This window comes from Rhincodon typus, chromosome 21, assembly GCF_021869965.1.
Source record: "Rhincodon typus isolate 14 chromosome 21, sRhiTyp1.1, whole genome shotgun sequence".
NCBI classification, from domain to species: domain Eukaryota; kingdom Metazoa; phylum Chordata; class Chondrichthyes; order Orectolobiformes; family Rhincodontidae; genus Rhincodon; species Rhincodon typus.
Window position 1 is genome coordinate 16039380 of NC_063352.1, and position 27354 is coordinate 16066733.

Sequence of the window (27354 nt, forward strand, 5' to 3'; positions counted from 1 at the left end):
TGTAATTCAGTTAATATGTGGAAAGAGCAAATTAACGATGACTACTGCTAAAACAGTCCTCACTCATATTGAGATTATTTCAGTTTGACATGCTGACATATTTTCAGTACATTTTTTGGTTTTACTTCAGAAGTCCCAGCAAATGTGTTTTCATTGTGAAATGTTTAATCTTTGACAAATCGAGAGGAAAATGACTTGTGTTTCACTTCAATTATCGCTGAGGTAAATATGTAGTTTTCCTGAGGCACCGACCAGGCACTGCATATTGCTTGATCTTGGACACAACTTTTTAAATTCCCAGCAGTAGCCAAAACAAATACTGAGAGAGAAAAAAATGATAAAAGTAATTTTTTTTCAGTGAATCGTGGCTGACATTAGTATTTTTCCAGTTCAGAGGCCAGCTGTTAAATGCAGCTGATCCATCAGTGTCAAAGCAACAGAGATATCAATGTACTGAGGCCAAATACATTGCTAGTTTTGGCTCCTAGTATTTCTCAGTCCTTGACTATCAATGTGACCATAAGATTAATTAATCTCCTACCATTTATAGTGCACACCTATCAGCTGTCTCCCTATACAATATAGTTTTAATTTCTGTCTGGATGATTGACCAGCAACTGAAGTTGATCTTGCAAGTCACTAAAAGGAATTAAAAAGCAATACTTCCCCAAAAAAGTACATTTTTAAATCTGTCTGAAATTTTCTTCTAAGGTTAAAAATTAAAATGCACCATCATATACAGCATGGAGTTTATAGTTGTGACAAAATGTGATCTAAATTTTAATTCCCCAACATAAATGATATGTAGGTAATGGAGCAAAAACAGAAGTTGCTGGAAAAGCTCAGCAGGTTTGGCAGCATCTGTGAAGAAAAAAATTAGAGTTAACGTTTCAGGTCCGGTGACCCTTCCTGAGAACTCATGAGGCAGGCTGAAACAATGGGTCTTCCCAGACAGTTCTGTTTGTGGAGTTTCGGAAGGAGGTAGAAGCAGGCTGTGCGGGCTGGGGGACTATCAGCTTGGAAGCAGTATGGTGAGGTATCACTGGATGAAATGGGATCAGTTACCATAGTAGATACAATGACCTGATGTGCCATGGTGGGGTCATAGTCCAGGGGAAGATAGGAGGAGGTATCTGAGACCTGGCACTCAGCCTCTGCAACGTAGACGCCAGTACGCCAGACTACTGCAGCCACCACCCTTATTGGCAGGCTTAATAACAAAGTCAGGATTAGATCTAAGTGCATGGAGTGCAGTCAGTTTGGAGGGAGATAGATTGGATTTGGTGAGGGGAGCAGAGAAATTGAGGCGACTAGTATCACATTGACAGTTCTCAATGAACAGATTGAGTGCAGGTAAAAGGCCAGAGGGAGAGTGTTGGAACTGGGCAAAAGGGTCTGTGGGACGGGGAGAGGACTCTTGTCCAAAGCAATGGGCATGGAGGCGAAGACGGCGGAAGAAGAGTTCGACATCATGTCGTGCCCGAAATTTGTTAAGTGGGGGCACAGAGGAATAAAGCTGAGGCCTTTACTGAGTACAGAACGTTCAGCATCAAGAGAGCGGAAGGTTAGGAGGTATGGTTAATACCCAACAGGAGGTGTGGTTGGGAGAGGGGATAGAGTCAGAGGGAATGGGGGGGGAGAGGAAGGTTCCGGAAGGCCATGAGTATCTTTGAGTTGTTGCATCTTGTGGGCCTTGATGCCTGAAAGGAAAAGAAAAGGTTTATTGTTAGCACAACGAATAAGCCAGAGGATGAAGTGGAACTGCGGAGTGGTGCATCCCTGAGTCAGCGTGTTGCGATGCTGTTGGAGAGAAAGGTCAAGAGTGTGCACTGAGCGTGGATCTCAGGATGCAGTGAGAGCAGCTGTCTGTGGAACATTGAACATCACAGAGATACCTGTGATCCTGGTAGGATTCAAAACATGAGGGATGAAACAGTTGGAATCCACATGGGGTGAGTCTGAGCTGGAGGCAGTCACTGAAGAATGTGATATGGCTGTGGAAACGAGTTTTAGCAAATACTCGGTCAAACACCAGGAGCGATAGCGAAATTCATGTTGGTGTGCAAGAAGAAAGATGGGAACGGAAATCCCATCGGAGAGAGGAGCTGAACTTCTTCAAGGTGGGCATGCCTGGAAGAGACGTGGCAGTGAGTTAGATACTAAATAAAAACCGAAAGAGCTGCAGATGCTGTTAATCAGGAACAAAAGCAGAAGTTGCTGGAAAAGCTCAGTAGGTATGGCAGCATCTGTGAAGAAAAAATCCGAGTTAACGTTTTGGGTCCAGTGACCCTTCCGTGTTCTGAGGAAAGGTCACCGGACCCGAAACGTTAACTCTGATTTTTTCTTCATTGATGCTGCCAGACCTGCTGAGCTTTTCCAGCAACTTTGTTTTTGTTCCTGATTTACAGCATCCACAGCTCTATCGGTCCTTACGTAGATAATGGAGCATGTTTTGCTGAGAAAAAAAGAGGTAAAATTGTCTCCCTTAGTTATGTGAGCAACTTCTTTTATTAGGTTTTTTTTAACATCGTTTTAATTTTAAACCATTTGTAGGATAAGTAAATGACCTGGGGTTTAATGACATTCAGCAGACAAACCACAGATCACCACTTCCTTAATCATTTTCTCAATAGGCCCTCTCCATCTTCACATGATCTTACTTTCACCCTACTGCGACTATCCTGCCTGTTCCTCACTTACTGCTGTAACTGTCCTGTTCATCCCCCACTCAGCCCTGTAACTAATCCCTCTCTCACTTTCTTTCCTGATCTGGTCTAGCGCTAGTGTGGCTTCAACACCATAGGGAAGTTGAATAATTCTCCTTTTCCCGTCATTATTAATGAGCTGCTTCATTCTTCATAAACAAGAGAGCTTTTTGCATGAATAATAACCAGTGCTGTGTGCTACTTTATCTTGCCTGAGGCATGAGAATAGCATTTCACTTGTGCATCAGGCACAAGGTGCTCAAAAAGTGGGCAATTTTTCAGAATCCCTGCTTTAAGAACAAACGCCCTTCACTAACTCAACTCCTTGATTTAACACTGGCGTGTGGGAGAGAGAACATACATTGTCCAGAAAACTGACCGTACGGATACACGAGCATCAACTAACCACCAAGAGACACGAACAATTCTCACTTGTCTCTACGTACGGACAAAGAGGAACATGAATTCGACTGGGACAACACATCCATAATCGCAAAAGCCAAACAAAGACACACCAGAGAATTCCTGGTGGCCTGGTATCCTAACCGGAACTCCATCAACAAACCCATTGAATTAGATCCTGTGTACAAACCACTGAGAAACCAAACTGGAAGTGGTACCAAACACCCCAACAAACTGAGGCATGCAAATAGCAAGCGAGACGGAACACCAGCGCTTCAAAAGAGGCGTTCTGACAATGTTACCTAGCAGGGTGGTAAAACATTTGCAAGCAAACCCACCGGCTCAGTGAGCATGTCTACAACCTGATTGTTCAGATGGTTGTAAATCTTTTGGGATAACATACCTATAGCAAAGTGGTACATGGAGTATATATCCAGACTCTGGATACTACCCTGTTAAAAATGTGAGCATACAAAGAATAAAAGTACAAACATGGATGATTATTTTAACAGAACATTCAGATTTTCCAATTCAGACTGTCACTTTAAATGTCAGTTAGATGATTGCTGTCACCCCAGACAGATACACATATTGTCAACTTTGATTTCTTTTGTGGTGTCTTAACTTTTTTAAAATTCAGTCTTGCATTAATGTTACACGGAGCTGACTGAATTGTCATCCCTTCTGTTTCAGAACTTTATCATCTATATGTTGTTTCTGCTCGTGGTCCTGTTGATTAATTATGGAGATTCATTCAGAGATGCGCAGAGCAGACTCCTGCATAGTTCAATAAGACAAGGCCTGTTAGGGCCCAGAAAGGGGGTTGAATTCCAGAAAATCAAGAGGTAAGACAACTATCAGATTTTATCAGAATAGGTACTATTCATTGAAAACAGCATATGCTACTCTCCCACCTCCTGTTACTTGCTTCATATTGTAAATTTTGTAAATATATTTCTCCATTAAAAGAATTAACTTTCATTTATATAGGACTATCATGTTTTCAATCTGAATATTGTTGAATTGCAAGAAATGTGGCAGCCAATTTGCACGTAGCAAACTCCTTTGATCAGCAATGTGATCATCACCATGTAATGATCTAATGACCTAATCAGTGGAGAAAAGAATCAACATTGAAACCAGTATTTTTTGGAATCCTATCTCTGAAGCAGTCATATTGGACTTGAAACATTAATTCTGTTTCTGTCTCCACAGATGCTGCCAGACTTGCTGAATTTCTGCAAAACTTTGGTTCTTATTTCAGAATTTTAGACCATCAGCATCTGCAGCTCTTTGCTTTCATTCAATTATTTCAGTGAATTGGCCAAGTTATGACCATTTCCCTGTCCTGAAGGCATTTTGCCAATGTCAGGACAGATCTTGAGGGCACCTAATGTGGAGATACCTACCTTCTCCCTTCAGCCTCAGCAGCGGTCATCTTAGTGGGTGCTGTCACTGAGTTGGCACCTCTCAATTCTGAGTAGCCGATCGTGGATTTTAATTGGATGGCAGTCTGCACAGTGGCCGTCATGGGTAAAACCCTGCCCTGTGTCCTGCCATCAGCCTTTACAGGCATGGGACCCACTTTTGGATCTGGTGAAGGCACTTCCTAGTTTCTGGTGAAATTCAGCCCAGTGTTTTGGGACACAGCCTAATCCTGGTGGTTTTCTACATGATAGTGGGATCTCAGCCTAGCCACTTGGTGGAGATACTGAACACTGGCCAAGGACTCGTCAACGGACTTCTTCACAGCCACTAACAAGTTACAGAGAAACTTGTTTTTTTATTGTTCACTCGTGGACATTGGCATTTATTACCCATTACAAGTTGCCCTTGACATGGACAAGAAAACCTTAATGTCATCTCACAAAGTCTTTTGGTGCCACTGCTAACCAAGTCTTGAAGGACATAGTTGCAAAACCAACTCTGCAGCAGTTAGTGAGGGAGCCAACAAGAAGTAGAATGTACTTGACTTAGTTCATTCTTCGGCAAAGAGTTTAATGAGTAGATTTTTTTAATATGAGATACACAAATAGTTTAAGGAATTGTACTGTCACTAGGAATGTAAAAGGTTTGATGTGTTTGCAGTACAGTTTAGCTGATTGTGCTGTTTATCGCCTGTTAAAAATTATGGCTTTGAGATTAATGAACATAATAGATGCCGGGATAGTGCTGGAACGTGGGCTTGAGGTACATTAGATCAATTATGACTTAATTAAATGACAAAGTGTTCCCAATGGACTGAATTAAATGACAAAATATTCTCCATGGGCTGAAATACCTAGATCTTGTGTTTTTAAATCTTGCTCAAGCACAAGAAAGAGATTTCCATTGTTGCAACCTCAAATGTCTTATATATGCTTTCTATTGAAGTCCATCTAAAACAGTGCTCTCTTTCAGATCGGAGGAGCTTTGGAAATGGATGGCAGAGGTGCTCCTACCGTACCTGTATAACAATAGAAGTAGGACACTTTTGGGATGTCCACGAATACGCCAAATCCGTTCAAAAGTAAACAATGGTAAAATAAAACTTGCATTTCTTAAGTGCCTTGTACAACCTCAATGTCTCAGTGCTGAACACCCTTTTGAAGTACTTTTAGATGTGCATTCACTGTTGAAGTTAAAAAAAACACCAACCAATTTGCACACAATAATCTCTAACTATCAACAGTATGACACTGACTAGATGATCTGTTTTTGGTAACATTGATCACGGTTCAGCTCAGAAAGTAGGGAGAGCTCCCAAGCTCTTCTAGAAAGTAGTGCAGTAGAATATTTTGCATCCAGCAAAAAGGGCAGAGAGTGAATAACTTTTAGTGTCTTCTGAAAGGTGGCATTTCTGGTAATACAGCACTGGAGTCTTGACCTTGATTATGTGCCTGGTCTCATCAGTGGACTTGAACTTTTGACACAGCTGCAAGTGTGACCAATTTCACACCAAGGGCTCAATAAATTGTTCATATGTATTTTAGAGTTGTAGCTTAGAATGCCAGAGGAAATAAACTGGATTCATTATATTGAAGAATGAACTTTAAATTCAGAAGTTCACACCAGCTCATTAGCTTCAATTTGCAGACTGGCCAGTCTGGATATAATGAGTTACCACTTGATTAAAATGTCAGTGTGTAATAGAACATCTCTAAAGGCTCATACTATTTGATATAATGTGACAAAATGAGTAATCACAATAGAGCTTTTTCAGTAGAGTCATTGATCATACAGCATGGAAAGAGACCCTTCAGTCTAACTAGTACATGTTGCCGTGTTCCCAAACCAACTAGTCCCACTTGTCTGTGTTTGGTCCATATTCCTCCAAACCTTTCCTATTCATGAACTTATCCAAATGTCTTTTAAACATTGCAACTGTACCTGCATCCACCAATTCCACACACTAACCTCTTTGTATAAAAAGGTTGCTTCTCATGTCTTTTTTAAAATCTTTCCCTCTCGCCTTAAAAATATGCCCCCTAGTTTTGAACTCCCCCACCCTAGGGGAAAAACTCTTGCTATTCACCTTACCTATGCCCCTCAGGATTTCATAAACCTCTGTAAGGTCACCCCTCAAACTCGTACACTCCAGTCAAAAAAGTCCCAGCCTATCTTTATAACTCAAACCTACCATCTGGTGAATCTTTTCTGAACCCCCTCCAATTTAATAATACGCTTCCTACAGCAGGGTGACCAGAACTGTACACAGTTCTCCAGAAGAGGTATCACTAATGTCCTGTACAACCTCAACTTGAAATCCCAACACCTATACTCAAAGGTCTGAGCAACGAAGGCTAACATGCTAAATGCCTTCTTAACCATCCTTTCTACGTATGATGTGAATGTCAAAGAATTATGTACCTGAAATTCCTAAGTCTCTCTGTTGTACAACATTACTCAGGGCCCTACAATTAATTGTATAAGTCCTGCCCATGATTGATTTACCAAAATGCAATACCTTGCATTTATCCAAATTAAACTCCATCTGCCTGCTTTATACTCCAGTGAACTCACTCATCACAGGATAAGAACCTGCATATGACATAAATGATTCTAATTCTTGTGAACCATTCCCAGCTGACTGCACTTTCTAATCTGTCATGCTTATGCCCAACCAGTTCAATGTCTTCAGCAACTTCCGTCATTACCAATAACTACACAGTGCCTACAGGACACCAGGCTTCACGATAACAGTGATCATGAGGCTGGCTGGAAGAGTCCAGTTACAAATCTGAGTGATACATGGTCATACTCATCACCTGATCTACCAGGGTAAGGAACATGTTCTGTTTATTGACCTGAGAGATGTGTTCTGTGTATTCCTTGTAATGATCACTGAATGCAGGAGTGTGGACACTACTCCCAACCTAAGGAAATGACAAGTCAACCCAGGCTCTTTCCCTCGTCCAGCAACCAGCCTAAACCTTGTGTTGGAAAGGTTACGCAAGTAGCTGAAGACGGAATCAGGCTTAGCTCTAAGTACCTTCCCCATGGAGATGGTATAGCTCCCACACCTCCAGACTAGGCCCACACAGGAATAATGGCCAGCAAACCTGCTCAGATGATGGTTCAGTGATCTCACTGGTGAACTTGGACTCTCTACATGTGTTGCCTAATCTGCTGTGTATTTTCGGCATTTTCAGTTTCTTCGATTCTGGAACTGCCTAAATTTTTCCTCAGTAACTCATTGTCCACAAATCATTTCCTAGTCTTGTTTATTGAAAATCTGGAGAATACTGAAATCAATTTGGTGTATAGGGAACTCATATTTATTGACTAGAATATTAATTTAACAATGCTACTGATAATATTTCTTCCACGATTAATCTCAATGGATGGTATATAGAACTTGCAGCACCGAAACAGGTCATTCTATCCACCAGGTTCGTACTTGCGTGAATCCTCCACATTAAACTTCTCCCAACCTGACTTCTTATCCTTCTTTTCTCCATTGTGCACGTTTAAATGTATCTGCACTATTGGCCTCAACTTCTCTTTGTGCTAGTGAGTTCCACATTCTCACCACACTCTGTGTAAGAGACATCTCCTGAATTCCGTAACTAGATTTAAGAGTGACCATCTTATAATTACGCCCTCAAGGTTAGAACTGCTCCTTGCATCTTCTCCACCTTTATGCTATTAAACTTGTTTGTTGTTTAAAAGATCTCTATTAGGTAGTTATGAAATGCTTTTTGGTTTCCAAGACATTTCCCTTTATAAATTAAAGCAAAAAAGCACTGGGACTGCAGCACTGAATAAAACCAAGGAGGTGGTCCTAGATTTTAATCCCAGTATTGACCGAATTTGCTGAGCTGAACATGAGGATCATTTTGAATTCTACAATTGGCTATGGCATCTTTCTGTTGGAGAACAGGTGGAGGAACACATACCAGTGTTGATACCAGGTGAAAACATTGACTGACTTGGCTGTGATAGCCTTCTCACACAAAGTGACTTTCTAAATCACAATTTAAATTGCATAGACTTGCACTTAGAGTGGCTACCTCAGCTAAATGGTGAAGGAGGCAGATCCCCAAATAGATTTAGCAGATTCAATACAGAAAGGAGGCATACTGGGGAGTATGGATGGGGGATACACATTTGCTTTGTGTGTTTATTGGGAATGAGGCCCTCAACAATAATACTAGTGAAGCATTTGTGTGGGTATCTGTGTGTGTGTTTTAATTTCTGGGTTTTTTTATCTTTTTAGGGTGTGGTACTGGGGCCAGAACGCTCTATATGACAGTGGTGGATACATACAGAAACTTGGCAGGACGAGGGACCAGAGTAATTACACGCTGTGGAATTTACAGGAAAGAAATTGGCTGGATGGAAAGTAAGCTTTATTACTCAGAGTGTTACTGAGAAATAAAACAGGATTCTGATGCTTTGGCAGTTCTGAGACTTCAAGACCCAAGCAGTTTTTCAACACGTAATTTTTGGTTATGCTAGTTCAAAATCAGATTCGCTTTAAACAAAAGACCAGTTATTGAATGGACTCCCAATTCAACAGATGTGACTATTGTGCCAGCAACACAACCAAATTTGATATTTTGCTTATTAAAGAATGAATTTGCAATTAAAAACCATGTCATAAAGTCTCCAAAATATTATCAAAATGCCTCACAGCCAATGATTTACTTTTGAGTTGCAGTGACTGTCCTGTCAATAAGTCTGCAGAGCATGATTCCAGAAACAAGATTTTAGGTCCAAAAAACAAGATGGGTTTTCGGAGACATTGGGAAAGCTCCCCTGTTCTTTTTTTTGTTTGAATAGCATCATGGAATCTTCCAATTCCCTCAAACAGTGCACAGGACTTTGACTACCAAACAGACAACACTCCTTGGGCTCGGTTAGCTGGATGGCTGGTTTACGATGCAGAGTGATGCCAACAGCATAGATTTAATTACCACACTGGCTGGGGTTACCATGAAAGTCCCACCTTCTCAACCTCTCCCCTCACCTGAGGCATAGGGACCCTCAATAAACAATCCCCAATTGTCTCTTTCTCTAATGAGAAAGCAGCCTGGTGGTCTTGTAAGACTTTGGCAACTTTACCTTTAACTCATTCAGTGCTCCTTTCGAGGGAATTAAAAGTCTTGGAGTGAAGTTGAGTCTTGATCTGTTACGAAACTACTAATCCAGATGTCTACATTAATGCTGTGGGGACGCAGGTTCAAATTCCACCATGACATCTAGTGGAATTTAAATTCACGTAATAAATCTGGAATATAACACTAGTCTAATGGTGTCCATTAAAAACATTCTAGATCATTTTAAAAACCATCTTGTTCACTGAAGTTTGTTAGTGAAGCAAATCTGCAGTACTTACCTGGTCTAGCCTATATGTGACTCCGGACCCATAGTGAAGTTGTTCAATTCTAACTGCTCTCTGAAGTGGCCTATCAAGCCACTCAGTTCATGGCAATGAGGGACGAGCAACACATGCTAGCCTTTATAGTGAGACACACATCCCATCAAAGAATAAAGAGATTTTTTAAAAAAACTTAACTTCTCACCTGAATATGAAACTCTCACTCAATTTTGCACAGAAATGTCAGCCTAGATTAATCTGTTAGATTCCTGTAGTGGGACCTAAACTCATGCCCCTTCACATTCAGAGATGAGAATGCTACCTACTGACCCCTTGATTCCAGATCTTTGGTAAATGAGCTGTCAGTTCCGAAAGTTCTGTGGTTAGCTTATTAGACTAGAGTTAGGTTGGAAAGAAAGTATGTCACAATTCTTGAGCGCTGCTACGTGAACCTGTCAGAAAGTACATATTATTGTTTGGCAGTGCTGAACTTGAGTACCGCTGAAAAATGACACATTTTGTTGAAGCTTTCGAGCTTACACTCATCAGGATAGTTTGCAGGAATACTAAAGTAAAAGGGAAACCAACAGTCATACTATATGAGAAGAGTTTTAATTGGTTGGCAGGTGAGAACAATATTGGACTTAGCTCCAAGGCCCCACAAGGCTTGTTGAAGCTTACATTTGAGACTTACTCAAGGGGAACATGGCTGAGGTATCAAAAGGTAGCTCACATACATTGACCCTTGCCCCACAGTCAATGTCATCGAGAAAATTGAAAACTTTCAAAATCATTTATTTTTCAAAAGGACAATATTGCACTGCCTTCCATGAAGACATTAAAAGCTGATGTAAAGACGTACTGTTTCCAACAGACTTGTAATTTTGTGTTGCTAGGACAAGGGCCATCTTCATCGAATTTACCCAGTATTTCCAAAATGTGGATTTGTACAGTGTAGTCACCCTTCTCATGGAGTTCCCATTCTCGGGGGGAGCGACCACCATCATTGATATTAAACCATTCTCACTGCTGCAGCTGAGTACTGGAGTGGATTTTCTGCTCATCATGATGGTAAGTCTTGCTCATGTGGCATTAAATTGTCCTGTTGTAGTTCATTCTGTGCATAAAGATCCAAAGATGTGCAGGTTAGGTGGATTGGCCATGCTAAATTGCCCCATAGTGTTCAGGGATGTGTAGGTTAGGTGCAGTAGCCGTGTGGAAGGCAGGATTGTAGCGATAGGGTAGGGGGATGCTGCTCAGAGTGTTGGTGTGAACTTGTTGGGCCGAATGGCCTGTTTCCATACTGTGGGGATTCTATTCATAAGTTAGCTGCCAGGGAATGGAAACCTGAGCAGGAACTTCGATTTGAGGGAAGCAAAGGAACTTGGAAAATAGAAAGCAAAAATGGAAGTCAGACAAAGCATAGACAAGCATCAGATGGATTCAGAATGGAGAATAATGTTAAAAAAAAATTGAAATAAAGGCACTCTATCGAAATGCATGAGGGTTGAGTTTTTTTTGTTCACTTATGGGACATGGGTGTCACTGGCAGACCAGTATCTATTGCCTGTGTCTACTTCCCTTGAGGTGGTGTTGAGCAGCCTCTTGAACCACAACAGTTCAGATGCTGTAGGTTAACCCACAGTATCCTTAGGGATGAAATTCCAGGATTTTGATCCAATGATATATTTCCAAGTCAGGGTGGTGAGTGGCTCGGGGGGGATCTTTTAGGTGGTGGTGTTCCCACGCATCTGCTGTCCTTGTCCTTCTAGCTGGAAGTGGTGGTGGGTTTGGAAGGTGTGATCTAAGGATATCTGGTGAACTTCTGAGTGCATCTTGTATATAGTCCACACTGCTGCTTCTGAGTGTTGGTGGTGGAAGGAGTGGATGCTTGTTGAGTTGACAGTACAGATTGAAGATACGACTTAATTTCCATTAAGGAGACATAGCTACAGGGAGATCATGACTGGTCAAGAATTGAATATTTAAGGATATTCAACAATTAAGAGAGATGGGCAAAAAGGAAGGGAAGATGGGATAGCACTCATAAGGGACAATAGATAGAACATAGAACAGTACAGCACAGTACAGGCCCTTCGGCCCACAATGTTGTGCCGAACTTTTACCCTAATCCTAAGGTCTATCTAACCTCCACCCCTACCTTATACTATCATCCATATGCCTATCTAATAGCCACTTAAATGCCCCTAATGAGGCCGACTCCACTACCCTGTCTGGCAATGCATTCCACACCCCAACCACTCTCTGAGTAAAGAACTTACCTCTGACGTCTCCCCTGTATCTACCTCCACTCACTTTAAAAGTATGCCCCCTCGTAATAGCTACCTCCACCCTCGGAAAAAGTCTCTGGCTGTCTACTCTATCTATACCTCTGATCATTTTGTACACCTCTATCAAGTCACCTCTCATCCTTCGTCGTTCTAAAGAGAAAAGCCGTAGCTCTCTCAACCTTTCCTCGTAAGACCTTCCCTCCATTCCAGGCAACATCCTGGTAAATCTCCCCTGCATCTTTTCCAATGCTGCCACATCTTTCCTGTAATGAGGCAACCAGAACTGGACACAATACACAGGCTTTTGTATAGCTGGAGCATAACTTCACGGCTCTTGAACTCAATCCCTCTATTAATGAAAGCTAACACACCATACGCCTTCTTAACAACTCTATCCACCTGGGTAAGGTAAGAGAGCATCTTCGATCCAAATGTGGAATTAGTTTGGGTGGAGCTAAGAGAAAGCAATGGGCAGCGAACATTGGGAGTTGTTTACTGGCATAATATATATTAGAGATGCATATAACATGAATAATACAGTAGTAATGGTGACATCGGTTTACACGCAGACTTGGTTAAGTAGTGCTGTGGATGATGAATTCCTGCAGTGTGTACAAGACGGGTTTCCGAAGCAGTGTGTTAAGGACCCAACTAGGGAATGGAGTATTGTGGATTTAGTGTAATAAGAAAGGACTTGTTAATCAATATTTTTAATCTGTTTAGAGTTTGCACATTCTCCCCGTGTCTGCGTGGGTTTCCTCCCGGTGCTCCGGTTTCCTCTCTCAGTCCAAAGATGTGCAGACTAGGTGGATTAGCCAATGGAAATGCAGGGTTACAGGGATAGGTTAGGGGTGTGATTCTGAGTGGGATGCTCTTCAGATATAGAAAACCTGTAATATTTCCAAAATTGATGATTATATCAATGTGGGTGGAAACTTATGTTCTGAGGATTTAAGGAAGCTTCAAGAGGACTTGGACAGGCTAAATGAGCGAGCTAGAACATGTCAGTTAGAATATAATGTGAATATGTGTTGATTCTGCCAAAGTGAATAATAAAACAGAAAGGCAGAATATTCTTAACTGGGAGAGGTATTGGAAAGTGTAGATGTCCAAAGGGTGCTTTTGTTCATGAGTGACTAAAGTTAGCAGGCAAGTGCAGAAAAAATTAGGAAGTAAATACTTTATCGGCCTTCATTGTTAGTGATTTTTTTTACAGGAGTAAAGTTGTCTCACTACAGTTGTGTAGAGCCATGGTCAGACCTTGTCTCCTTAGCTAAGAAAGGATATACTTGTCATAGAGGGAGTACAACAGAGGTTCACCAAATTAATCTCTAGGGTGTCGGGATTGTTTTATAAGGACAGATTGAGGAGTTGGATCTATATTTCCTGGAGTTCCAAAAATTAAGAGGTGACCTCATTAAAAATTTCTAACAGGGCATGGATGGGTGAATGGAAATAAGAAATCCCCCCTGGCTGGTGAGCCCAAAACCCGGGTATGTAATCTCAGGATAAGGTAGGCCATTTAAAACCAAGATGAGGAGGAACTCCTTCACTCAGAGGGTGGTGAATCAGAAAGTCTTGGTAGCTCGATCATCACTCTGCAAAGAGAGGAAAATGGATGAATTTCTGGATGCTGCCAACATCAGTGGATGTGAAGATTGCAGGTAAGGCGTTGAGGTAGATAATCAGCTAAGATCTGATTGAATAGCAGAACATGCTTGATGAATTAAATGGCCTACTCCTGCTCCTGGATAACTCAGAGCCTGTAGTGACATTGAGCCGTGCTGCATAACATAAGCAGACATTGGAGCAGGAAGGTGCATTCATTCAAGACATGTTTCTACACCTGTGCAGTTTTGTGCCATATCCTTTGTGAATGTCTCCTGGCTCACATATTGTCGGAGTTTCTTCTGGAATGTAAGTCAGATAAGACGATACAGAAGCTGGAACAGTGGTCATAATGTAGTCAGTCTTGAACAGATGTAGAATCATAAATATTTCAATCATCTTTGTTAAATACTTGGCTGTCGCAGCTCCTTCAAAGTCCTCATTGCTGAATTATACCTCACTGGATGGAATACATTCTGAAAAACTTTCTCAAAAGTGTTAAAGCAATGAAGTTGATATTAACCTCATCAGCAAAACTTAAAATTGTGTTACTGGCCTGATTTTTTTTTGTTCGTCTAGAAATTGAGAAAATATTTCACTATTTGCTTCCTTTCAGATTTTCCTCATGCTCTTCATTCTTTATTTCACTGTTACCGAATTGCTGTTGATCAGCCACAGAGGCAAATCTTATTTTCTTCAGTTCTGGAACTATCTGCAGTGGTGCATCATTATTCTCAGTATCTGCTGTGTGGTCGTGCATCTGAAACGTGCCAGAATTGGCGACAAGCAGTGGGCAATATACCGTTCCAATCCAGACAGCTTCACCAACTTTTACCAGATGGCATACCTGAGCTATGTATTTACCAGTGTGACTGCCATCCTCCTTTTTCTGTTGACTGTTAAGGTATGATTCCAAGAAACTCTTGGCCTTCATTCATAAATATTGCATACATTGTGTACCTTTAGGTTCAACTCACTGATACTATGTAAGGTGACCTTCCTCTTTGGTTGCCTGGGGAGACTGTGAGCTACAGCACATTGAATAATCAGTCACATTATTCTTTCCAAACACCAGTTGAAATAAAGGAGGGATGCCCATCATACGTCATACATCCAAGGAACCAACTTATTGTTCCATCCACCCCCACCCTGTCACCAACTGACTGCAGAGCCATCACATTATTTAAATTTCAATCCTAAAAGACAGTTCTGAGTAACATACTATGGCACAGCCCAGAAGGAGGCCATTCATCTCAGCACACTTGAGCCAGTGTCAGCTTTTTGGAAGAACCTGACATTCCCCTATGCTGTCCCCATAGTGCCTATAATATCTTCAAGTACATATCTAATTACCTTTTGAAAGTTACTATTAACTCTGCTTCCTACAGCCTTTCAGGCAGGTCTTTTCAGATCATAAGTATTGATCATTTTGTGGTAATTTATCATTTTGACATCTTCCTTCAACCAGTTTAGTCCATATCCCATTATCCCAATCTTTTGGTCATCTTAGCACAATGCTTTGGGTTCACATTATTTACAATATTTAATGTCTTCTATACTTGTGTAATGTCCCTGTTTACTCACCGTCTTAAAGGCTAAATGTCCTCAGATTCTCCAATATTTTCTTGTCCAGTAACGAGATCTGGGAATTTGTTGAGTGAAAATGGATTGCAAACAGGTTCCTGGGATTTTGGGCATCACCAGTAAGGTCAGCGTTTGTTGCCCATCCCTAATTGCCCTTGAACTGAATGGGTTGCTTGATCATTTCAGAAAGTAAATAAGAGTCAACAACATTGCTGTAGGCCAGACCAATTAGGTTAACAGATTTCATTCCCTAAAGAGATGGATTTTTTATTACAACCAGCAGTAGTTTTCGTGATCACCATTACTGACATTAGCTTTCAACTCCCGATTTATTTGCACTTGCCATGATAGGATTTTAACCCATTTCCCCAGAGACCCAGTCTAGGCCTCTGGATTACAAGTCAAGCACACCATTCCACCTCCTACCTCCCTCTGTGGGTGGTGGTTGATTAAACACAGTCTTCTTAGTTTCACTGTGAATATCCAGTAACAAAAATCAAAAGTGAAAGAATCTTCTAATTTTTGCAGAATTCATTTTTAGTATGCAGGTATTTTGGTAATGCATATTCATGTGAATGTTATATAATTTGGAAAGTGATCCATATATTTTTGTTAGACAAGAACATTAGGTGATATGGGATAAAGTTCAGACACCCTGATCTAGGGAAAGATATACCGGCAGCCCAGAGAAAGCTCACTTGGTTGATACCAGGTATGGTGGGACTGTTCGGTGAGGAGAGATTGAGTAGTTTGGGCCTGCAGTCATTGGAATTTAGAAGCATGAGAGGCAGTGTTATAAAAGCATACCAGATTCTTAGGGAAGATGTGGAAAGGTTACTTCCCCTTATGCAAGAGTCTACGACCGGAAGGTATAATCTCAGAGTGAGAGATTGCCCAGTTAAGACAGTTGTGGAAGAATTTCTTCTGAGGGTAGTGAAGCTGTGGAATTCTTTACCTTTTGAGGCTTCTTATGTATATTCAAGGCTGAGATCGACAAATTTTTAACCAATAAGGGAATTGAGGGTCCTGGGGCAAAGCAGATTATCACTTCAGCAATGATCTCATTGAATGATGGAGCAGCTGCAATGAGCTGAAATGCGTACATCTGCTCCTATATCTTGTGGCCCTGTGGCAAATCAGCAATCATCTAATTGAATGGTGCAACAGGCTTGAGAGGCTGAATGCTGCTAACTCTGGCTCCCAGCCAGAAACTACTCCAGTTCTTCACTTGAAACATTTGTCAGTGGCTTGGAATGGATTAAATCAGATGATTAATTAAGATTTCTTTTCTGGTTTGTGCGGAAAAATTAGGCTGCCCGACAACTGCGATTTATCAGGAAGTGGTCCATCTTTGGGAAAACACTATATAATTCTGCAAAGGAACTGATGGCAGTTGGTGCAACATTGGTTGGTCTTGTTCTTGCCTACGCACAGATTGGTTATTTGGTATGTATTTTATTATGCAGGTTGGCTATAGCTATGTTACTTGCCATAATTGGCAGCCATTTCTTCAGCTGCCAAGGTCCTGAGCTCTGGAATTCACTCTGTGCTCTCTGTACTTTTGAAATAACTTAAAGCTTACAGTTTTGATCGAGACTTTGCCGTAATATTTATGTCTTGGTGTGAAATGTTGAATAGGTTCCTGTGAAGCATGGTGGGATGTGCTGTCTGCTCGCCAGGTCTGAGGATTGGGAAAGCATGTTGCAAGCAGGCTTGGAGGATACAGGGGTCTGACAAGTGACCTCAGGGAAGACAACAAGCTGGAAAGGGTCTGAGGGGAATTGAAGTCCACGCAGAGCTTGGACAGAGATGAGGACCCAAGGGGCTTGGCTGTGGAGATATGGTAAAAGGGAGGCCAAACACCTGTCAATTGTTAAATTTAAAAGTGAAATTGAGATCTTGGGAGCAGTAAAAATGATAGTAACTCCTGGCTAAGATACTCCACCTTTATGAACATGCATTGGAAATACAGTAGCTGTGATGTCACAGTCTGTGCATGATATGATTATGGCATTGGAGCTCTCGATGTAGTTACATGCATATTTTATTAAAAAAATGTGCTGATTAACGTCTGTTGCCCCGTGGCCTATAGGAAATTAATGTTTTCCTTCAGTGTCATGTCTTAAAGTTTAATTGGGTTGGTAATTATTGATGAATTCTTTTAAAATTGCTTCCAAGAGTCCTTCTATCTGTTGGAACTAATAGTGACATTACCTTCTGTCACCTCATAAAAGAGTTAGAATGATATAAATAAGTCCTGAAAATCAAGAAATACCTCTTGGGGTCAGGGAAGGGAGACAGTGTGTTAACAATTGATGGGATGAAAGCCTGTGTGACCTGTGAGGTGGAAGATGAGGCCTCAGTTTTAATACCTCATCTCACAGTGCAGCCTCAGCAGCAGCCGTTATTTCATTAGGAGAATATATTGCTAGGAACAGTTAGAATGATCTGAAAATTTGATTCCATATTTCAGGTTTTTTCAGCTAACCTCGATAACTTCAAGACAGTTGGAGGCAGCATTCTTTCCCTGTTTGCTGTGATTGAAAAAGGAGTTTGCTTCAAGCAGTGCCTCTTTGAGTACCCAAATCTCTGCTACATATACTACACCAGTTACGTCACCATTGAGGTGGGGATTATACTGCAGCTGTTTGCTGTGGTACTAATTCAGAATTACAAGATAATGAAGTCAGAGATGTACAGGCCTGCAGTTGAACCACAAGATCATGAGCTGGTGGAATTATTCGTCAAAAGACTGAAGATGTGGATTGGTATAAGCAAAGAGAAAGAAGTATGTATACACAGTCTTTTACTGCTTGGACCAGTCTTTATCTTACAAAGGCACGGTAACGGAGTATTTAATCTTACAAGGGCACTGCTACTTCCTGTAAATTGCTTTTGTCAAAAGCTCCCACTGGTTACCATCTCAAGTTGTGTGAATTGTGGAGATTGTATCATCTGACCTGCAATATGGTATGTCATCATACTTCTGGTACAGGTTGGCCAATATGTGGTGCACTGCCTTCCCCTGTCGATTCGAAATTCTCTTTGTTGCTTATTTGCATGATTCTTCCTGTCACTCAAACTGCTATTCTTTAAAACACCTTAAATATTTCATTAAACAAATATGTTCAAATGACAATGCAATCACAAACCCCAGTGACTTGACTTCTCTCTCTCGGGTTGCTTGCAGCAATGATCTGGAGATTCGTTTTGCATTCCAGAAGATTCCAGGACAACCTTGAGGGATTGGCAATATTGTATTATGGGACAAAGATTGCCAAGCCCAATGGGGATTTGAGTTTCTGTCTGTGCTCAGCTGACCTTAGACAAAATCACAAAGCCACTAAAATTAGCCTTAGATTCCTAGCAGAGGGAGGAAGGTAAATGTCAATGGTATCTCACCTGCGTGCCCTCTATTGACCCCCTCCTGTCAAAGGTACAGACAGGTTTGTGAAATCAGACCTTGGGAGGAATCAACATTTGGAGTGCGGTGGGGTGGGGATGGGGGAGGTGGTTGGGGGGGGGGGGGTGCAGTGGTTGGAAAGGGAGGAGGGGGAATTCATCCTCCTCCCCCTGCTTCCACCATAGACACATGTCTCTCAGCCAAAAACTCCTGCCCTCAATGACATCCCTGTTCCCAAAACTGGCAGCTATTTGACACTAAAAAGTACAGCACCAACTGTGCAACTACTAATTGGCTTTAAATAAATCTTCACAAGTCTGTTGCATGGGACTTCCGTAGACATTATGTATGTTTCTTAACTGGTCAACATCCCAAGAAATGTATTCTCCTATCCCCACCCTTCCAGTGAGTATAGTTTGTGCCAGTGTCAATGTATGGACAGCTAGTAGGAGGAACCCAAGTGCGGTCACTTCTTCCTCTTACTTTTTTGTTCTAAAGGACTGGTGAACATAGCAGTTCATGACCAAAGCTGAATGCAGGAGGCTTGTTGCATTTCCATCTCTTCTCCCCATCAACCCCTTTATGCCTCCACCTCTTTCCCTCCCTACCACCACCACCACCATTGCATGCTTAAATTTATTTTTACCATATTGAGAATAAGATGATTTGTCCCCTTTATAAGCACAACGCCATCAATTATTACTGTAGGATCCAGCCATGAAGGGTTAAATATAGATTGTGAATGTTGAATTTTCAAGATGATTCAATCACTGTGTTGCTGTAGATTTTAGTGGACAGACATTTTATGTGTAACATACCTGTCTACTTATTTCTAAACCCACAATGGAGAGAATCTTTAAAATCAGTGAATCGACTGAGGCTCTTTTCGAGATAAGATAAAACTGAAGGGTGTTGGGGTGGATGTTTTTAAAGGGTTTGATAGAATAATCAAAGAGAAAATATTTCCACTTGTGATATTCGTAAGACAGGTCTCTGAGTCGTATAACACAGAATTAGACCGTCGGTCCAACTCGCCCCAAACTAAAATAGTCCCACTTGCCTTTGTTTGGCCTATACCCCTCTAAACTTTTCCTATTCATGTACCTGTCCAAACGTCTTTTAAATGTTGTAACTGTACCTGCATCTACCACTTGCCCTGGCAGTTTCTTCCACGTTCCTCGGTGTGGAAAAAGTTGCCCCTCAAGTCCCTTTTAAATCTTTTTCCTCCCACCTTAAAAATATGTCCTCTAGTTTTAATCTTCCCCCACCCCTAGGGAAAAGACCTTTGCCATTCATCCTATCAGTGCCCCTCATGATTAAAGGTTACCCTTTATCAGGGGAATGTCTTAGATTCTCCCATCTTCAGCTACTTCAATGATTTCTCATGATTACGCTATGTTAACACCATTCACAATTCCTTGAATACTGAAGCAGCCCATGTCCAATTGCAGCAAGACCTAGACAATATCCAAGCATGGCCTGAAAAGTGGCAAGTAACATTCATGCCATGCAAGTGCTGGGCAATGACTGTCTCTAACAAGAGAGAATCTAACTTTCGTCCTGTGACATTGTTGATATAACCATCACTGAATCCCCCACAAGCAACACTTTGCGGGTTAACATTGGTAAGAAACTGAACTGGACTAGCCATATAAATAATGACTACAAGAGCAGGTCACACGCTAGAAATTCTGTAGTGAGTTACTCGACTCAAACTGTCCACCATTCAGCTCGGGTGCTGGTTGTAGATGTTGGTGTGTCGCCGAGCCGGGAGGTTTGATAGCAGACGTTTCATCTCCTTACTAGGTGACTTCCTCAGTGCTGTGGAGCCTCCTGTGAAGCGCTGTTGTCTTGTGCCAGTTCAAATTTATATGGTCTGGTTTTTGCTGCTTTCAGTAGGTGCCAGTTCCGGCTGTGCGTTGTAATGGTCGGTATATCAGATCTAATTCCATGCATTTGTTGATGGACTCTGCAGATGAATGCTAAGCATCCAAGAATTCCTGGCTGTCCTCTGTTCGGCTTCTCCAATGATAGTAGCATTGTCTCAGTTGAAAGGGGGTTTTTCTCGTCTGTGTATTGAAACTAAGGACTAAACGAAAAAACAAAACAAACGATCAGACAGACCATTGTACCCCTACCGACAAGGAGAACACAAATGAACACACTTAGTAAAGGGGAAAGAAATGCCCTCAAGGAGGACAAAAACATCATCATTGTTCCCGCTGATAAAGGCAGAATGACTGTGGTAATGAACAAAACAAGCTACATACTAAAAGCCAAAGAACTACTTGCAGATACACAAACCTACCAACAGAGGGAGTGGCATCCCACACTTATAACCAATACATTACGGAACCTACACAAAACAGGACAGATAACAAAAACAGATTTACAAAGGATGAAACTGGAAGACAACAACACTCAAGTATCTATGGACTGCCCAAGGTCCACAAGCCTGACAAACCCCTTAGTCCAGTTGTGGCTCTACCAGGAACCCCATCACACAAATCAGCAAAGGAACTACAACAAAAGTTTAAACATCTAATCAGTAGTTCAAGATACTCCATACAATCAACTCAAGAATTCCTGGACAACATCAAGAACACTAGAATAGACAAAGAAGTGGTGATGATCTCATTCAGTGTAACAACATTGGTTATATTAATTGACAGAAACCTAGCCAGACGAACACAACAGATGACAAAACGAGGAACAGATCAACAAACACTGCATATTCAAATTACTGAACTTATGCTTAACAACACACTTTATATTCAATGACAAGATATGTGAGCAGATCAACGGGACTCCCATGGGCTCACCCATCTCCGGGCTGATAGCTGAGGTATGCAGAGACTGGAGCAAACAGCCCTCCCACAGATCCAACCCAAGCTCTGGATCAGATAAGTAGACAACACTTACGTAATTATGAAAAGAACAGAAATTGAGAACACCCACCAACTTATCAACACCATACTCGGAGATCAAATTTACAAGAGAAGAGGAAGACAACAAACTCCCAGTCCTGGGGGTGATGCTGGAAAGAAAAGAGAACAGCGATTTCAGTACAAAAGTATACTGTAAATCCACACATACTGACCAGGTCTTAAACTATCACAACCACCACCCCAACTCACACAAGAGGAGTTGCGCGAGGACCCTGTTCAAAACAACTGCTACACACTGCAACACATCCGATCTGCAGAAGGAAGAAGAAAAACACCTTTTGTCTTTACCAGGAATGGATACCCCCTGAGTTTGATCCACAAATGCTTAGCCAATAGACAACACAACTAGGACACACCAAAACCGAAAGACAATAACCACCATACCATTTATTAAAAAAAAACCTCATAACTGACAGCCAGACTACCCAGACTGCTAGGAATCAGGGCAGTGCACAAACCAGCAGCCACACTAAGACAGAAACTGACCAGAGTTAAAGACCCAGTAGATACCATGGACAGCACAAACGTGGTCGACAGGATACCATGCAGAGACTGCACAAAACACTACGTGGGACAAACAGGCAGACAACTAGAAACCAGCATCCATGAACACTAGCCAGCAACTAAACGACATGACCAGATGTCCTTATTTTCAATACACACAGACACAAAAAACCACACTTTCAACTGGGACAACATCACTATCAATGGACAAGCCAAACAGAGGACAGCCAGGGAATTCTTGGAGGCTTGGCATTCATCTGCAGAATCAGTCAATGGAAATAGACCCGATATACCGACCATTACAATGCACAGCCAGAACCAGCACCTACTGGAAGCGGCAAAAGCCAGTCCATATAAATTTGAACCGGCACAAGACAAACAACGCTTCACAAAAGGCTCCACAGCACTGAGGCTGTCACCTAGTAAGGGGGCGAAACGTCTACTATCAAACCTCCCAGCTCGGCGAACGCACCAACATTTACAACTGTCCACTATCTACAAGGCACAAATCAGGAGTGTGATGAAATAGTCTGCACTTCATTGGATGAATGCAGCTCCAACGATTCTCAAAAAGCTTGATACCACCACCCGCAGGTTCCTCTCCAAGCAGCTCACCATCCTGACTTGGGAATATATCACTGTTCCTTCACTGTCACTGGGTCAAAATCCTGGAATTCCTGCCATATGGGTGTGCTTATATCCTATTTAAACCAAATTGATTGCAACAGTTCAAAAAGGAGGCTTACCACCACTTTTGCAAGGGCAATTAGGGGTGAACAATAGCAATACCCATATTCCTGGAAAGACAGAAACAAAATTAAAATCACCTTTTAATGTTCTGTACTCAAGGGAATAATGAAAATATGGAATTTGCTACCATTGGGAATAGTTGTTGCGCATAGTATTGATGAATTTCATGGGAGGTTAGAAAAATACATGACAGGGAAAGCATAGATGGAATTGTTGATGCAGTGAGATGCTGAAGGGTGGAAGAAATTTTTTTTGTCTTAAGCATATACCAGTTGGGCTGAATGTCCTCTTACTGCACCCTTATACTCAAAGATAGAAATCATAGAAATTCACTTCGGATAAAATTGGCACCAATAAATTCTGGGGTGTATATTTATGACTTTGACAACTGAACATCTGAAAAAGAACTGAAGCAGAGGTGCAAAAAAAAAAAATGAAGGAAGGTACTAGAGATCCATCAGGATCTGGTGAAGAAAAGGCAGGTTGTTGATTTGCTCATCAGTCTTCTCACGTTTACCTAAAATACTTACCTGCTTTTTCTCTTTCCAAATACTGCATTTTTCTAGAATTTTGTTTTTGTTTTATATTGGGAGCTGTATATCTATTAAAAGATGTTAACATTTTCTTCAATAGCTGTTTGTTGCATGATGTACTTTAAAATTATTCAATGTTGAATAGCAGAATTTTAATGCAACTGTATATGTCATCATTTCCAAAAGAACTGATGGCTGCATCTGTGATTTTCTGTTCTGTTGGCAGTCTAGGTGTTTCCTTGTGCATCAGTAATACCCTGACACAGGTACAGCTTGTCTCTATTACTTATGATCATTCTCCTGATGCAACTATATTGGAATGAAATATTTTCTCATTCTGTTGCTGCAGCAGCGCCATCTATAGTCAATAGAGACAGATTGCAACAGACAAAAATCAGAAATTGCTGGAGAAACTCAACAGGTCTGAAGGGATAGTGCCAAATATGCGGAGTTTCTCTAGGAATTAGTTTTTGTTTGTTCCAAATCTCTCCCAGTTTCACTTCTTTGTTTTATTACAAAATTATTGGAGGTGTTTTTTTTTGCTGAGAGCAGAAATGATGATAATCACAGAAATATACGGAGGAAGAGGTCAGTAGGCACATGTTGGGATAATTAGAACACATAAAATGCCAAGGTATACGTTAAAGAAAGACAGAATCTATATATAGAACCCTTCAGCAAGTTCCAAAGTGTTTTGCAACCAGTAAAGTATTAACTGAGTATAGTCACTTTTGCAATGTAGGAAAAGTGACAATTTGTTTATACACAGCAAATTCCCATAAACAGTAAAGCAAGAATGGTCAAATAATATGCCTTAGTGACGATGGTATGTCAGGCAGGACTGTTAGGAGAACCCCCATAGCCTTCTTTGAAATTGGGACTTCTTACATCTTCCTGAGAAGTCTTTGTTTAAAATGGATCAGAGAGCACTCTTCCATTACTGCAGTGAGATCATTAGCCTGGATTTGGTGTTCAGGTTCCTGTGTGGAAATTAAGTTCTCTTTATTTTCTTTCACATAACACATCAATTAGTATTTTTCCCTTACTTTTACAGTTCCGCCATAAAGTCAAATTTGAAGGAATGGTTTCCTTACCTTCCCGGTCTTCTAGAGATTCTAAATCAACCTGTCTCCACACGGCCAGCACCATCTCCGATATCTCTTCATCTTCTATTTCAAGCGTTTCCGTTCCAGTGGACACTTTTCCTGTCGTCAGCCCAAACAAAGTAGCACAAATTGAGATAAATATTCACCGCCTGGTTCCACTGTTCGAAACACTGCTCGAACAATTTGACAGGGTAAACATGGCAACAGAGGATGTCTACCAGATTGAGTGCAAACTGAGAAATGCCCAGGACAGAATGCACCAGAAGAAGATTAACAAAAAGGCTGAAGAGCTATTTGCAGCATACAGCCGGATCAGAGTCCGAAGACGGGGTGACAATCTCCATTCATCTCTTTGGAACTCGAGGGGCAATACAAAGACAAATAACACTCAGGATGGGCAGCAACTTGGAAATATCCCATTAGCTGAAGACAGTACAAAGCAGGCTCTCAGAGGGAAAGGGCCTCACCCACCTCGAAGGAAGTGTAAAACTTCAGACAAGAAATGGCAGCGCAGAGCTTCAGGTGATCAAATGCCTGAAAGCAGCGAGTAGGACTTAGAATTGTACAGCACATAAGGTCATGCAGCCCATCATGACCTGTGCCAGCACCCTGAAAGAGCTACTAATGGGTCCCTGTCTACTAATGGCTGTGTTAATTGATTAGTTTTCTTCATAAAATGAGAAATATCAACAGATGGCACTTGCATCCTAGAAAAGTGATGACCAAAGGACTTCACAGGGCCAACAAGCTTGTTCAGCAAATGTGCTTTGGTTTTACCAGAAGAGGTTTTAAAGATTGAGACTGAGAATGTTGTTGCTTGAAGCAAGGACAGATATAAGTGAACATTTCCCACCTGAGAATAACCACCATTATCTGGGGGCACTGCAGGGGGCACCACAAGACCTGTTATTTGTCAGACATGGTGTAGCAGGCCCTTAAAAAAGATGGACGTTTTAAAAAGAGTTTACTTTATATGTATTAATAAGCACTTTAATTGAGGACAGCTCAGAAGGAGAGATTGTACAAATTTGCTTTTTGTAGCCATGCACTTGAAAGGTGCACTTATTTAAAAAAAATGCTGTTTTAATCACTTAATTTTGAACTAACTTCAGTTGATCATTGAAAAAAAGTCAGAACAAGTCAGTATTTTTGCTTACATTTCAGTAGATCAGTTCTGTTACAGAATGTAATATGGCAATTTTGTGTTGACTTTAATCTGTAAATAGACTTTTCAACTAAACTAACATTGTCCCAGCACTGCAACTAGGAAACAGAGTAAGTATTATAAAACGCACGTAAATCACAAACACGTTGACATATCTGAAACTAGTAGCAATCGTAAAGTTAACTTACTAGTAGTCTCATTATAAAGAGTATGCTGGACAGAAGAATGTATGATTAAATACTACAACATTCAAAGCAATAAGGCCTGTAAAAACAGAACATAGCTCATCACCCTGAAGATATTGTTGCAGAAAATGTTTTGTAGAGTGAAAATGAACAAATTAGAATCAGATACCCAATTCTGAACTCTTGATAGCAGTGGTGCTTTTGACCATGTGTGACATCAAGGAGCCCAATTAAAATGAGAGTAAATTTGAATCAGATAGAAAACTGTTTGCTGGTTGGAGTCATACCCAAAATACACAAAGTTTGGCGTTGTTGGTAATCAGCCATCTCAGCTCCAAGACATTTTGAAGGAGGTCCTGAGGCTAGTGTCCTAGACTCAATCATCTTCAGCTGCTTTTCAGTAACTTTCCCACCATCATAAGGTCAAAGTGGGGAATGTTCACTGATTATTGCACAATGTTCAGCACCATTCCCGACTCCTTAGATATTGAAGCGCTATGTATCCATATGCAGTAGACCTGGACAATATTCCAGACTCAGGCCGAGAGGTAGTTAGTAACATTCGACCCACATATGCCGGGCAACGGCCCTTTCCGCCAAGATAAAATCTATCCATTGTCCCTTGACATTCAATGGCATTATAATCACGAAATGTCCCACTATCAATAGCCTGAGGTCACTATTGACCAGAAACTGGACTGTAAACAACAAACAATATAGCTACATGAACAGGTCAGAAGCTAGGAATCCTGTGACAAATAATGCAGCTCCTGATTTGTCAAAGCCTGTTCAAAAGGCACAGGTCAAGAGTCTGATGGAATACTCTACATTTGCGAGAATAAGTGCAGCTCCAACAACACTCAACAAACGTGATACCATCCAGAACACAGCAGTCCATTTGATTGATACCACATCAAGCATTCATTCCCTCCATCACTGATGTATTGTAGTAGCAGCGTGTACGATGTATAAGATACACTGCAGGAATTCTTTGACAGCAGCTGCCAACCCATGACTGCTATCATTCAACCATTAAAAGGACAAGAGCAGCAGATACATGGGAACATCATCTGCAAGTTCCCTTCCCACTCACCATTTCTGACTTATTGCTGTCCCTTAACGGTCTCTGGGTCAAAATCCTGGAATTTGCTCCCTAATGACAGTGTGGATCGCCCTACAGCATATGGACTGTAAGGTTTCAAGAATGCCACTTATCATCTCAAGGGCAACCAGGGATGGGCAATAAATGTTGGCCCAGGCAATGAAGCCTACATCCCATGAATGAATAAAAAACAAAATTAGCAAAGAAATTAAAGTGTAGAAATTACAGCTTGTAAAGTAAGCAAACAAGACAGTTATGGTGTTAGA

At 41.2% G+C, this 27354-nt stretch overlaps 1 protein-coding gene across 1 annotated transcript in view; it reads left to right on the forward strand.

The window, feature by feature from the left end:
• The window catches only part of pkd1a (polycystic kidney disease 1a), a 170507-nt gene extending 143159 nt beyond the window's left edge, over positions 1-27348 (forward strand). Inside the window, exons 27-35 of the mRNA XM_048609690.1 lie at positions 3801-3952; positions 5508-5626; positions 7214-7367; positions 8806-8931; positions 10806-10980; positions 14425-14712; positions 16704-16838; positions 17866-18180; positions 24585-27348. Coding sequence (XP_048465647.1) covers positions 3801-3952; positions 5508-5626; positions 7214-7367; positions 8806-8931; positions 10806-10980; positions 14425-14712; positions 16704-16838; positions 17866-18180; positions 24585-25187 — 2067 coding nt within the window. The 3' untranslated portion in view covers positions 25188-27348. The remainder of the gene's footprint in view (positions 1-3800; positions 3953-5507; positions 5627-7213; positions 7368-8805; positions 8932-10805; positions 10981-14424; positions 14713-16703; positions 16839-17865; positions 18181-24584) is intronic.
• The last annotated feature ends 6 nt before the right edge of the window (positions 27349-27354 follow it).